Source organism: Hippocampus bargibanti, linkage group LG07, assembly GCF_051943395.1.
Source record: "Hippocampus bargibanti isolate YZ-2025 linkage group LG07, ASM5194339v1, whole genome shotgun sequence".
Lineage (NCBI taxonomy): Eukaryota > Metazoa > Chordata > Actinopteri > Syngnathiformes > Syngnathidae > Hippocampus > Hippocampus bargibanti.
Genome location: NC_142740.1, coordinates 4,570,001 through 4,585,538, shown reverse-complemented (window position 1 = coordinate 4,585,538; position 15,538 = coordinate 4,570,001). Strand labels below are relative to the sequence as shown.

Here is a 15,538-nt window from a genome sequence, read left to right as displayed (position 1 = left end):
TAATCCATTTAAGTTATGGAATAAAATGTCAGCAGAAGGCGGGAATGGTCATCATCATTCAGCCCTTTAACCCGTCGCCCATGTATCAGAATCAGAAAACCTTTATTCGTCCCACAATGGGGAAATTTGCAGCCCACTGCAGCAATTTGAAATGGGATGGGGTGGGGGGTGAAAGGGGAGAAAAACAAAATATTCTAAGCATAGTAAAATAAAAATGTCAACTGTATACGGTGAATGTGCAAAGCCGTTTCATAAAAAAATGTACATAGTGCAAGTATTAAAAAAGGCATATTGATATGTGTAGCTGTATTGCATCAACCCATATTTACAGTACAAGTGTCCAGAATGCTGAAGAAGAATGCTGAACATTATAGAGAGCTGTACAATCTATATTTAATTTAATTTGTTTAATGATAGTTTTGTTTTTGTATTTGGCTTCTTTTTGTTGTTGTTGTTGTTGCTACATCGTACACGTGGCAAAACACTTATTTTGCGTGTGATTTTTTATTATAAATACATGGTGTATGGACGTAAAATATTTAATTCAAAATGAATGTCATTATTTAAAGTTAAAAAAAAAAACAGAAAAAATGTTGATAAAAATCATACAAATTAATAAAATGCTTTGTTTGAAATAATTCGCCAAAGCAACACAGCTGCGCTGATGTGACGTAAAATGTACGCGACGCAACACCTCTGCGTCATCAACGTGTTTGTTTTCTTCCGGGCTGAGTTGTCACTGATATAGCAGCCGGTTGTCTCGTGTAGCCGAAATGCTTACTCAGGAGGACGTGTGGCACTTTCCAGTGCAAATATGGGACCGGGTTCTATCCAAGGTGAACCGGGCAGTTGTTTTCATGGACGACGCTTGCGCGGAAGTCCTGCATTGGAGCGTTGGCGGTGCCGCCGCATTGTTCGACGCCGGAGCCCGAAACGTGAAGCAGTTCTCCAGCTTCGAGTCGTGTAGCGAAGAAGAACCCAAGGCGGTTTTTGTGGTAAGGGATGAATAGAAGGACACGTGCATGGCCTGGATAATTTACTATGAGAATTTTGAAGCATGAATTAAAGAATTGTAAGGATTAAAGTGGTAATGAGCACAACCATAAATTAGCCAAGATGAGCAGAAACGTGTTGTCTGTTCTGAAATACCGTAATGAGGGGGGTGATTGAAGTTTACGCTCTTTTTGCTAACACTACAGTTTATAAAGGTGAGTAAGTTGTATTTTTATAACTCGTAGAAGTGGTGGAATATATATTTTCCTCCGTAACTGCGAAGTTTCAAGCGAAAAGAAGCATTAGCATGTATATTTCTAGAGCTCGCAATTTTCTTTCCTAGCATTCAGTGACGGCCATTTTTGATTTCTCACGAAAATGCCAGCATTCGATCATTGATATTTGCTAATTTATATTTTCAATCTTTTCTTGTGTTATCTGTTCTTGTTTAGAATTTCAAAAGCCTTCCAATGGTACCTTATTCTTTAAGATCTGCCAATAATTAATAAAGTTGTGATAGTTTAAACTGTAATGAAGAACACGGTCACATATTTTCATTTTTTAACTGTAATTACAGGCAGAAAATGACTTCATATTTCAAAAAGTAAACATTCCATTATTTCCTTATTATTTGTCATTGAACAATAATCTATACATCATTTGAAAGGCATTTAAATTCACTTTAATATGGTATTAGAAAATGTGTGATGAATTATTATTGAAACATTTTTGTCACATCCCTACTTGAATCAAGATGGAGAGGAAAACAAAATTACGTTTTGGGATTTCTGATAGATTTCTTTTTTTTTAATCACCAGCAATTTTATGCTAAATGCAGTCACTTTATTGATGACTGAACCATCAGGTGAAAGCAGCACGATGTAACATACAGCCAGTCAAATTGACTCATGAATATTTTAGGAAATGTCCCTCTGCATTTTTATCACCAGGTGAGCACCTTGTTGAAGGGACGGACAGTGGACACCCTGAAGGACATCATCTCGCTCAGCCACCTACAGTACTGCGTCGTGGTCACCACCGTATCCCACCCGCTGCACCTGCTCGCCAACAACGTGACGGCGACGATGGACGCGGACGGCGCCGAACCTGTTTTCCATCAACTGGAGGACAAGCTTTGCGAGTGGATGGGTGACATGAACTACACGGCCGAGGTCCTGTACGTTCCGCTGTCCTTCTCCCCAGTGTCCCAACAACTACTGCTAGCGCCCGCCTTCGCCAGTCTCTTCCCGCTATTGCCGTCTGACCTCCGCGCCCTTAATGCCAAGCGGCCGGAGAAGAAGCGCTTTGCTAGTTTGCCGGACGTGGATATGCCCGCGCTCCCCCCTGAGCTGCAGTTGGAAGTTAAAGCGCTGGCGGGGGCCTTGAACGCCTTGTTCGAGGCCACCGGCACCAGGGAGGAGAGCTTCGCCGTGGGCCCCATGAGTCGCCTCATCGCTGGGGAACTGGCCGCTCACCCCCAAGCCAAAAACCGCAGGAAGATGGCCCCCAATAAGGCCTCCATCATCTTCATCGACCGCACCATGGACCTGACAGGTAATATGAAATAAAAGGGAAATACATGCGGATTTGTTAACTCATTCACTGCCAGACGATGTGCAAAAATGTGTCCACTCCAGTGCCAGGGTTTTTGGCATTTTCACTCCAATTCCAGGACCCACAAATATTGAGTTTTAGGATTACATAAACATTCAATACAGCGTTAAAAACCATGGTTTCTCTTCTTTCATCAGTTAAAAAAAAAGGTTAATTCCTAAATAATATGGGTCTGTAGTTATATAAGCTTGAAATAAGGGTGGCGGTTCAAAATACAATGCAATACAAACATATTGGTTTATATAGCGCTTTAACAACAACTGAATCTGGAACAAAGCGCTAACATGGAAAAAAAAAGGAAATTGCTGCCCCCTTGCGGAAGGGAAAAAACATGGCTTGTGGTCTGGCCAGCGCTTTATTGGCACCCAAGCATGAAGAAATACATTCGGGAATGGTGCTCTACGTCATATTTTTAAATTCCGAATAAATTCGTGAATGGCAGTGGATGACTTAAAATTGAATTCCATTAACCACCAAATCCACATTTTAAAAAAATATATATATATATATATATATATATATATATATATATATCCAGTAAAGTCTCGTTATATCGATATTCAGGGGAGTCCGAAAAAATATCGATATAACCAGGACTATCGATATATCCGACCCTGTTTGCATGTAATTTTCTCCGTGCGTGCATAGAAATAGTATCGATATAACCGGGACTATCGATATATCCGATATCGATATAACGAGACTTTACTATATATATATATAAAATATACAAAATTAATCTATTTTTTTTAATACCACAAGCTTGCTTCACCGTCATTAGCTTTCATGTTTTCATAATATTAAATAAAGAATGTAAAAATAAAATAATCCTTAACGTGCCAGAATGTAAAAATTAATAATCACCCAAAAAAAAATCAGATTTTTGTTGATAATAAAAAGCACTAATGACCTTGTTTTAAATCCGCATTTTTTTCGTGATAAAATAATTGATTAGTCTCGCAGTGGAGAAATTTACATTTCACAGCAGCAAAGTGATGCAAGTAAGAGGAAAGGAAAGGAAGAAGTAGAAAAACAAATACAGGCGCCTGAATATACATAAATGAATAAATAGAGAAATAAAAAAATAAACAGATAAATGAATAAATAATTAAATATATAATACTAATAGCATTAAAATATTTTCAAGGGAATTTTTTATTTAATGGATAAATCATTTCAGTAACTTGCTTGGTCAAACTGGAACAGAAATTACAATTTTAGGATTTTTTGCGGAAAAAAAACACTCTGTTCCGAGCGGATATTTTTGTGTTTAGTTCTCAAACGTATTCAAAATTATTGTCAGGGGATATGAACAATGGTTTTTTTTTTTCCTGTTTAAAAAAAAATCAGGTGCAGTCGGTCACCATGGTGACAATCTAGCAGAGAAGATTTTGACAGTGTTGAAACCTCTGCCGGGTCACGTGACGGACGTCCAAGTCGACATGCGAGAACTGACCGGCGTGCTGCTCTGTCCTGGTTCGGAGAGCTGCGTGGCACCGGGCTGCCTGGCACAAACTCAGTAAGTGTCTCATACTTAAAGTACCATATTTTCCGGTGTATAAGGCGCACCGGAGTATAAGGCGCACCCTGAATGAATGGCGTATTTTCATAATTTTTCCATATATAAGCCGCACCGGTGTATAAGGCACACCCCTAATGGATTGGATTTGCCTGGTGTTTTTTTCAAACTTTTTCCATGTATAAGGCACACCCCCAATGAATGGTATATTTTCAACTTTTTCCATATATAAGGTGCACCGGAGTATAAGTTCTTCTAACAACAAAATGGCAGCCAACTGTTTTTGTCCACTATTACCCACCCCCAGTCTTTGGTTAAAGCCACGTGATTGGTAAAGAACGCAGCAGACAGGGGAGGTGGTTTAAACATTAAAGAGACAGGCAGATGACAGTGAGAGTTTCAACTTTGATAGTTCAAAGGCAGAGTGTAGAATGCAAGGTTAAAATACCCCATCAATCAGGCACCACAAACAACCCGCACAAGCCATCTGTACACTTGATGCAAAAAGCTATCAACCCAACCCATGATGAGGAACTAGATACAATTATCACAGAGAAAGCACCTACAAGGATCATTCCTCAAGATAGTGAAAGAAGAAGGTTACGTTCCTCATCAAGTTTTTAATGCTTATGAAACCGGCCACTCCATTCCATCAAACCATCAACAACCATCACAAAGGTAAATAAAACGACTTAATTATACGGTACAGTTTATTTATTTAATTATAATACCATAGCACATTTATTATACATAAAATAAGCTATATATTTTGTAGTTTTAAGGCTTAGAAAATTAGAAAGTAGAAAATTATGTTTTATGTAAATTTAATGAAATGTAAATTTCTCCACTGTGAGACTAATAAAGGCAAATCCATCCATCCATCCATCCTTGGGGACCTGGGAACGGATTATTCTGATTTTAATGGTTTCCTATGGGAGATTATTTTTTGGGATACACACTTTTCGCCTTACACACACAATTAAGTTCGTAAGCCAAGGTATCACTGTACGTTATTTTAAGAAATATTCATTGTTCTTTCTAACACTAGTTGCTCTCATCCACAAATGAGGTCATTTGTGAGGACTTTATTTTCCACTTGAGGGCCCATAAAGCTCACACGCGCACAAAATAGGACTAGCCTAGCGCATGAGTGCCACAAGCGAGGTGCCAGCGGTTGCTTCAAGCTGCGCGGCCAACACGTGTTGTACATGGACGTGATCGGGGGACCCCACCTCATTTGTTCCATTCCGGCCTCGCCTCATTCATGCGGTCGCAAGGGAAACTGCGACCGAGAGGACGTCCTGTGGCTTTGATTGCTTATTAGTCCCTGGGAAGAGAACAAGGGGGAATGCATGGCGACGTGGACAGAATACAAAACACATCACCGTATGTAAAAACGCCATATTTTGTCACCGGTCGTCATTTTAAGGTCAAGAGTAACATTAAAAAAAACAAGTGTGTGTTTTTTTAAATGTCAAATTGGCATTAAAGTTATTCATAAAAAGAGCAATCACTGGGGAAAAATGGTTTTCATTATATAGTGGAATTGCACTCCCCCAAATTAATAAATAAAGTACAATAAATACATTCAGAAACAAAAAAATAAAGTAAATTAACAAATAAACAATAAATAAATACGCACATAAATAAACGCATAAATAAGCACATAAATAAACGCACAAATAAATAAATAACTGAAGAAAAAGAAATATTGAAATAAATAAACAAATAAATAAACACATAAATAAAGACAAATAAATAAATAAACAAGCACATAAATAAACATAAATGAACAAGTGAATAAATAAATATTGAAATAAACACACACATAAATAAACACATAAATACCTAAATGACTGAGTAAATAGAGAAACAATTAAATACATTAATAAAGAAATAAATAAAGAAGCACATGAACTAACGCATACATAAATACATAAATTAATACATAAACAGTGAAACAAATAAATACATTAATAAATAAGTGAAGAAAAAATAAATATTGAAATAAATAAATAAGCACATAAACGAATAAATACATAAGTACATTAATAAATAAATGACGAAAAATAAATATAGAAATAAATAAACAAATGAACAAGTAAATAAATAAGCACATAAATACATGCATACATAAATACATAAATGACTGATTAAATAGAGAAACAAATAAATACATTAATAAATAAACGGAGAAAAAATGAATATAGAAATAAATAAATAAGCACATAAACTAATGCATACAAAGAGAAACAAATAAATACATTAATAAATAAATGAAGATCAAATAAATAAATAAGCACATAAATAAACGCATAAATAAACAAATAAATAAATTCATAAATAAATGAAGAAAAATAAATATAGAAATAAATAAACAAATGAACAAGTAAACACATTCATAAATAAATGAAGAAAAAGAAATAAACAAATGAACAAGTAAATAAATAAGCACATAAATACATGCATACATAAATACATAAATGACTGATTAAATAGAGAAACAAATAAATACATTCATAAATAAATGGAGAAAAAATAAATATAGAAATAAATAAATAAGCACATAAACTAATGCATACATCGAGAAACAAATAAATACATTAATAAATAAATGAAAAAAATAAATATAGTAATAAATAAATAAGCACATAAACTAATGCATACATCGAGAAACAAATAAATACATTAATAAATAAATGAAGATCAAATAAATATACAAATAAATAAGCACATAAATAAACAAACAAATAAATAAATAAATTCATAAATAAATGAAGAAAAATAAATATAGAAATAAATAAACAAATGAACGAGTAAATACATTCATAAATAAATGAAGAAAAAGAAATAAATAAACAAATGAACAAGTAAATAAATAAGCACATAAATACATGCATTGGCCTTGACTTTGACACCTGTGCTGTAAAGTGTCCTGGAGAGTTTAGTTAAAAATGAAATGTATTATTATTATTATTATTATTATTATTATTATTATTATTTATTGTTATTATTATTGTTGTTATGGTTATTATTATTATAGATCACCTCCCAAAATGGCGTCTTTTCTCTCATCTCACGTGTGAACAATGTCGCGTTTTCATGTTGTCATAACCTCCTCAACATACCGAAGCCGAGTCAGTCGTTGAGCACATAGCGATGATTTATTTTCTACTACAACAAAGACTTTTTAAATTTCCATTTTTTTTTAATAACCATAAATCCACTTTTGCTTCGGCCCCGCTGTTCGCGCTTCAGTTTTTAACGTTCCTGAAACGTAGCGTATCATAAAACCCCAGCGGTCGTCTTAGCAACCGTTTAGCGTCTCGGCGAGGCGTTTCCACCTACTGGATGTTGACACACCTACTGTATGATTTCTGTCGTTATTTTTAAACCTTGCTATGTTTTTTTTTTTTTTCAAGGCGGTGTTCTGCTGTCATGATTGCAGCTCCGACCTTGAAATGTCAGGTTAGCGTCGCATGGGCTTTCCTTGTGAGTGATTCCAGGTTATTTTGCGAAGATTAGCATGTCGCCCAAATACTCGCTAGGTGGTGCGTAGACCCCACACATAGTTGGCAATTACTGTCATATACGTAAAATGATCATTTTATATATGTTACATATAAATGTCTTTTTGTATTTTTAATACAACATTCCACCCTTGACCTTGCGGTTCTCGTGACCACCGCCAGCGCCTTCTCTCATGGTTCTTGAGACGTTTAAACAACCCCAAAGCGGAGCCTTTTAATAAACGTGTGCCACGTTTGCGGTCGGGCCACCTTTGCCGCCACGTCTGTGCTGTGTTTGGCTCCGATCGTTTTTTTTGCTTGCCCCCTTCGCGGTCGTGTCTGAATACTGTTGGAAGGGGCCATTGAGTTTCTCGTAGCCTTGCTCCTTTGTGGACCTTGGGGGAAATGTGCGTGTGTGTGTGAGTGCATGGGTGGCCAAGGTAGGGATCCAGTTCCACGTATCTGACCGCGGCCTAGGCGTTAGGAAATACACGGGAGAGCTGCCATCGCCCTCAAATGCACAGAATGAAAAAAAAAACGCTAATTTTTGGACCACATTGGTGGACACAAATTGGTGGAAAAAAAAAAAAGCTGACATTTTGTGTGTGTGTCGGTGTGAGCGGTGGCATACAGTAGCTCCAGGCAGGTGTTTTTATAATAATAATAATAATAATAATAATAATAATAATAATAATAATAATAATAATAATAATAATAAAAAAAACAATGATAATAATAATAATAATGATGCTAGGTTTTTTTTTAATTTGAGTTATTCCGGTTTGAGTGAACGCTGGCGCATGTGGCCGCCGCTGCTCACCCACAGAACAGAAAAACTGATCCAGTGACTGTAAAGTGACCTTGAGGGTTTTGAAAGGTGCTTATAAATGAAATGTATTATTATTATTATTATTATTATTATTATTATTATTATTATAACTCCTGCACTTTGAGTGAAAATGACAAAAACGTTTTGCACATCGTCTGGCAGTGAATGAATTAATTCACAAATGTATTCTCTTCCAAACCTAAACAATGCAAGTTAACACCTTTTTTTTTAATCAATGTATCACTTCTTCTAAGCAGCCTTTTTTTTATTATTTTAATTTTTTTATTTTTATTTTTAGTATTATTATTATATTTATTATTATTATGTTTTAATTATTATTATTATTTATTTATCATTTATTATTTATTTATTTATTATTATTATTATTATTATTATTATTATTTATTAAAAACATATGACGCATTCTTCATTGCAAGTGATCAATTTAAAAATTCGTATGACAAGGTTATTTCCTTCCTGACTGATGTGATTTGCTATTCACTTGAAAACAAAATGGCCTCCGGTTGGTTGTGCATCTGTGATTATTTTTTTTCACACACTCTTTCAAATTTAAATTGAAAATTTTATCCCAGGAATTAATCAACAGTGAAGCTTTGAACTTCAGATGAGACTGATATGAAATATAAAAACACCATCCGTCTGTCTTGGTCGCAATAACGTTCTATCCAGCTCTCCTCCCGTTCCAGAAATTTCCACCATGTGTGAAGCCAGTGGGCCACTTTCACCTGAACAGCTTGTTCCCGTCAAGCCTGAGATAACACAACCTTTTATTTTTTTTATCCGTTTGATGCTCTTTTATTGCGTGAGCACAAAAAGGACCCCGTGCGTTTATTCAGACACATCCAGATCAAACATCCGTTTCAGATCCCCGTGTCCGCCTCCCCCAAAGGGCTCTTTGTCGCCAATGTCGCGTTTTGTTTGAAATGCTAAAAAATCAGACTCCAACTTCCTCCAGGCTGCTTAGAAGAAGTGATACATTGATTAAAAAAAAGGTGTTAAATTGCATTGTTTAGGTTTGGAAGAGAAAACGTTCGTGAATTAATTCAGTCACTGCCAGACCATGTGCAAAAAGATTTTCTCATTTTCACTCAAAGTGCAGGAGTTATAATAATAATAATAATAATAATAATAATAATAATAATAATAATAATAATAATAATACATTTGATTTCTAAGCGCCTTTCAAAACTCTCAAGGTCACTTTACAGTCACAAGATCAATTTTTCTGTGGGTGAGCAGCGGCAGCCACACACGCCAGCGTTCACTCAACCCGGAAGATAGCTAGCTAATAGCTAGTTAATCGGAAACCATTAAAATGAGAATAATCCGTTCCCAGGTCCCCATAAAACATAATTTTCTACTTTCTAATTTTCTAAGCCTTAAAACTACACAAAATATACCTTATTTTATGTATAATAAATGTGTTATGGTATTCTAATTAAATAAATAAACTACTGTATAATAAAGTCGTTTTATTTACCTTTGTGATTGTCATTGATGGCTTGATGGAATGGAGTTGCCAGTTTTCTCAGCATTAAACACTTGATGGGGAACGTAGCCTTCTTCTTTCACCATCTTGAGGAATGATCCCTTGTAGGTGCTTTCTCTGCGATAATTTTACCTTGTTCCTCATCAATTGTGTGCTGTTTAGTTGGGTTGATAGCTTTTTGCATCAAGTGTACAGATGTCTTGTGCGGGTTATTTGTGGAAACCTGACTGATGGGATATTTTAACCTTGCAGTCTACACTCTAAACTATCAAAGTTGAACTATCAAAGTTGAAACGAGCTCCCCCCCTCACTGCTGCGTTCTTGACCAATCACGTTGCTTTCACCGAACACTGGGGGCGGGAATAGAGGATAAAAACAAGTCGGACACCATTTTCTTGTTCGCGAACGACACATCACTCATTGTGGCGCTCCGTGTGTATCCCGAAAAATAGTTTGTATGCCAAGGTAAAATTGTCATAAATTTAACGTTTGTAAACCGAAAAGTTCGTAAGCCTAGGGGTTCGTAAACCGAGGTATCACTGTATTTGTATTTTTGATGGCATAAGGGAGGTCTCGATTTGAATCATCTGGCTGTTTTATGAGATGTACTTTGGTGGGCATTCACTCAAATTACGGCGATTGGACGACATCAGGAGTACTTGGAGCGTCTTCTGTTTTATGTATGACGCACTCTTGTACTTGCATGAAAAGTTCACGTGGTGATTCATGAGTGAGTCACCTAGCATAAACACCATCCCTAAACACGCTCCGAGACCAGATTCAAATTTCTTATTTGAGGGTCCATTAGCTTCCACCCTCCCAACCCCTCACCTCCAACATAATAACGTCCATTTGGCTTAGCGAGCCACCGCAGCTGCAACGTACAATTTTCAGGCATTTTTCTTGTAACAGGCTACAGAATACAAAAAAAAAAACAATGTCCAATAAAAGCCAAAAAAAAGGAGGAACCGCAAGTGGAGTGAGAACATGTGTTGTTACGAATCTCATCCAAAAACAACGCGGCTTTTACATCGCCTTTTCATTTCAGACTGTTGTTGACCTGTCGGTTGTTGACAGCTGGGAAAGTTTAGACCACAAAGCTTTAAATCCTTCACTTTTTTTTTTCTCCAAAAAAGGCCTTCGGATGTTGTCTGCATCTATGCGCGTCGCACCTCCGAACCGAAGCGCAGATGGCGACGTGAACGTAAACGATTGCGCTCCAAAATTTGGATGACGGATGTCTCACGGGAGGGGAGACGAGATGCAGAAGCTCGGCCTTGAGTGTTTGTGTGTCCTGACAAGAGCGACAGAGAAATGACCCTGCGGATTTATGGAAGTGGGGAGTGTGGTTGGGGGTGCGGGAGGCGGGTGGGGGGGCCGCTGCAGCAGGAAGTTAAAGGACAACCGACGTCTCCGGACAAGTTGCGTCCATAATTTGTAAAATCGCTTCAAATGACTTCTACTGAGCGTATTTTACAAAGAGTCTACCGCATATAGCTACATTTTTTTTAAGACTTGCGCTGAATATTCTTGTTCTTGTTGAGTTGGTGACGAGTCCTGACGTGACGTCACTGAAGGAACGGCCCTAACATATACAGTAAAGTCTCGTTATATCGATATTCAAGGGAGTCCGAAAAAATATCGATATAACCGGGACTATCGATATATCCGACCCTGTTTGCATGTAATTTTCTCCGTGCGTGCATAGAAATAGTATCGATATAACCGGGACTATCGATATAACGAGACTTTACTGTATATATATATATATCCCTCATGTTATTAGTTACCATTAGGGACTTTATTATATAGTTCAGTTTATTTCTTTAATTAGAATACAATTTATTTCTTTAATTAGAATACAATAGCACATTTATTATACATAAATAAGCTATATTGTATGTAATTTTAAAGCTTATTTAGTAGAAAATTATGTTTTATGTGGACCTGGGAACGGATTATTCTCATTTTCATGGTTACTAATGGGGAATAAATGTTCGGAAGATGAACTTTTCGCCTTACACACACTTTCTGGGAACCAATTCAGTTCGTAAGCAGAGGTATCACTGTATAGGGCTAGAGCTTCCAGCACAATTTTAGTTCACTGACGAAGCTTTTCAGATGAGGAGCGAAAACCTTCGACACCTTCGAAGAAGTACAGATGACGGCTGAAGAAACCTTTTTATCGATCGGACAAAAACAAAAATCCAATACTAGTCAGTCGTCGGATCTGAAATATAATAAGCTGTAATTATGCACCTTAAACACACACACACACACACACACACACACACACACACACACACACACACACACACACACACACACACATAATAAAACAGTAACATTCTGATATGCCTTCTCATACACTTCCAGGAACAATACCCTCCCTTTCCCACCACCTCCTTTCCCCCCCCCTGAGACGCCCCTTCCCCCTCCCCTCCCTCATTAATGTCCGCAGACAGTCATCCGTTATTTCATTTCTTGAATATGCCAACTCATTCCTCCATTCTGTGATGTTCAGCGACGAACATCCGCCTTCAAACATACACTCAGTTCTTAGAAGAGTGCAACAGTGCCCCCTTAGGGTGGTTTATGGGAATATCTTACACCCCCACCACCCTTTCCTAGCCCCCCCCCTCCATCTCCCGGTGTTCCCAAGTGGAGTGTTGCTCACCTAGTTTGGGACCATGATGAACTTTGCCTCTTAGCTCCGCCCCTCCTAACCAAATGGCTCAGCGGGGAAGGTGTCAAGGAGTGATGTGTGTGTGTGTGTGTGTGTGGTGAAGGGTGGGCATGGAGCCAAATGAGAACCATATTTCATCCACTTCTGAGGTCCACAGGGAACACACACACACACACACACACACACACACACACACACACACACACACACACACATACAGATGTTTCGCAAACACGCAAGAGAAGCCGACGCACACGTCCGCGTCCTCGGACACGGTTGAGTCGAGGCATAGCATTTCAAACACGCGAAAAGGGGTGTTCGGAAATAATCATGTTCTCCAGAAATGAAACCATGTCATTCGGTTCGGACTAACGTCTGGAATGTCCACATCATTTCGGCATTTCGAGTACGTTGTTGCGAAATCGCTGATTTATATTTGTGTCTTTTATTTTCTCTGGTGTGTTTTTTTTCCCCTGTCAATTTTGTTGTTGTTTTACTTGTCTGTTAAAATGGCGGGCGTCCCAATGCAAGACACCCCCCCGCCCCCACTCCTTGTCCAGCCTTGAGGTCTGGAACAGATTACATCTGATATTAAACACATGGCAGCAGTTAGAATGCACAAAAGATGACGATGAGGAGAAAGAAAAGAAGGAAAAAAAAAGGCAGCACATTTGTCAACAAGCACCCCCCTCCCCCCCTTTCCGCCATCTTCCTCTTTGTCCGCTTCTCTCGCTGCTTTGCCGCTGTCTCCCGAATATTTCATAAGAGGGACGCAAAAGACGGGAATAGCATTTTCTGTTTATTCCCCCGACAACAAGCTGTCAGTGCTTGGGAGAAATCAAAGAGTCGAAATGCAATAAATATGTCATTGGATCCTTGAATTGGGTTGAATGGGACGGAGTGCCTTTTTGATTTGCTTGGGAGTCATTTCCGAGTCATGGACCATCTGACTGACAGGTGTGTTTTTTAACTTCACCAGCGATTACATCTTTTCTGAGAAGGAGGGTGGAAGTGAGGGAGAGAGAGAGAGAGCAGATCGTGAAACGGAGAGAGATCGAGAGACAGAGAGAGATTGTGTGACAGAGAGAACGAGATCAAGAGAAATCGAGAGACAGAGAGCGATTGAGAGAAATCGAGAGAGAGAGAGAAACAGAGAAAGAGATTGAGATCGAGAGACAGAGAGAGAGATTGAGAGACAGACAGAGACAGAGAAAGATTGAGAGAATTCGAGAGACAGAGAGAGAGAGAGAAATCGAGAAACAGAGAGAGAGAGAGGTCGAGAAACAGAGAGAGAGAGAGAGAGATCGAGAGAGAGAGAGAGAGATCGTGAAACGGAGAGAGATCGAGAGACGGAGAGAGATTGAGTGACAGAGAGAAAGAGATCAAGAGAAATCGAGAGACAGAGACAGGAAAGAGAAATCGAGAGAGAAACAGAGAAAGAGATTGAGATCGAGAGATTGAGAGACAGACAGAGAAAGATTGAGAGAATTCGAGAGACAGAGAGAGAGATCAAGAAACAGAGAGAGAGAGAGAGATCGAGAGACAGAGAGAGAGAAATTGAGAGAGAGAGAGAGAGAGAAGAAGAGAGAGATCGAGAGACGGAGAGAGATCGAGAGACAGAGAGAAAGATCAAGAGAAATCGAGAGACAGAGAGTGAGAGAAAAGAGAGAAAGAGAAATTGAGAGAGAGAGAGAAACAGAGAGAGATTGAGAGACTGAGAGAGATCGAGAGACAGAGAGAGATATAGAGAGACAGACAGAGAAAGAGAATGATTGAGAGAATACGAGAGACAGAGAGAGAGAAATTGAGAAACAGAGAGAGATCGAGCGAGACAGAGAGAGAGAGAGAGAAATCGAGAGACAAAAAAAAAACAAGAGACAGAGAGAGAAATCGAGAGAGAGAAAGAAAGAAAGAAAGAAATTGAGAGACAGCGAGAGAAATCAAGAGACAGACAGACAAACAGAGAGAGAGAGAGAGAGAGAGACAGAGAGAGAGAGAGAGAGAGAGAGAGAGAAATCGAGATAGATAATTCGAGAGAGAGAGAAAGACAGAGAGAGAGAGAGAGAGAGAGAGAAATCGAGAAAATGAGAGAGAGAAATCGAGAGGGAAGAAGAGAGAGATCGAGAGACGGAGAGAGATTGAGAGACAGAGAGAAAGAGATCAAGAGAAATCGAGAAAATGAGAGACAGAGAAATCGAGAGGGAAGAAGAGAGAGATCGAGAAAATGAGAGACAGAGAAATCGAGAGGGAAGAAGAGAGAGAAGGGGAGTTATGGGGCATAGAATCAAGGCTTGTGGGATGCCACAAATACCGGTTTGTCCAATACTTAATCTAATGTGTCCTCAAATGAAATCGCCAATTACATGAGGCTAATACAAGAAAATAAACATTTTCAAGGTTTTTGAACCACATTTTTTTTTTGCAAACACAAACCCAAAACAGACACGGTGAAATACCGTCGGGGGTGTTTACAGTTTAAAAATAAACCAAAAAATACCGATGTGGCTACTACCTGGCTGGCTATCTAGCTAGTAACTATCTATTAGCTCGCTAGCTTTCTAACCATTTGCATTACTAACGGCTACTCGCCCACATAAAAACTTATCCTGTGACTGTAAAGTGACCGTGAGAGTTTTGAAAGTGAGTATTACAGTGAGACCTCAGCTTACAAACTTAATTGGTTCCCAGACAGAGTGTGTAAGGCGAAAAGTGTGTATCTCAAAAAACAATTTCCCATAGGAAACCATTAAAATGGGAATAATCCGTTCCCGGGTTTCCATAAAATATACTTTTCAACTAAATAAGCCTTAAAACTACACACAACATACCTTATTCTATGTATAATAAATGTGCTATTGTATTGTAATGAAAGAAACAC

The 15,538-nt window shown here is 38.1% G+C and overlaps 1 protein-coding gene across 1 annotated transcript in view; it reads left to right on the top strand.

Annotated features, from left to right (window-relative positions):
• Positions 1 to 734: 734 nt before the first annotated feature.
• scfd2 (sec1 family domain containing 2) overlaps positions 735 to 15,538 on the top strand; it is a 118,451-nt gene continuing 103,647 nt past the window's right edge. Inside the window, exons 1-3 of the mRNA XM_089000695.1 lie at positions 735 to 995; positions 1,944 to 2,547; positions 3,958 to 4,126. Of these exons, the coding sequence (XP_088856821.1) occupies positions 774 to 995; positions 1,944 to 2,547; positions 3,958 to 4,126 (995 nt within the window). The 5' untranslated portion in view covers positions 735 to 773. The remainder of the gene's footprint in view (positions 996 to 1,943; positions 2,548 to 3,957; positions 4,127 to 15,538) is intronic.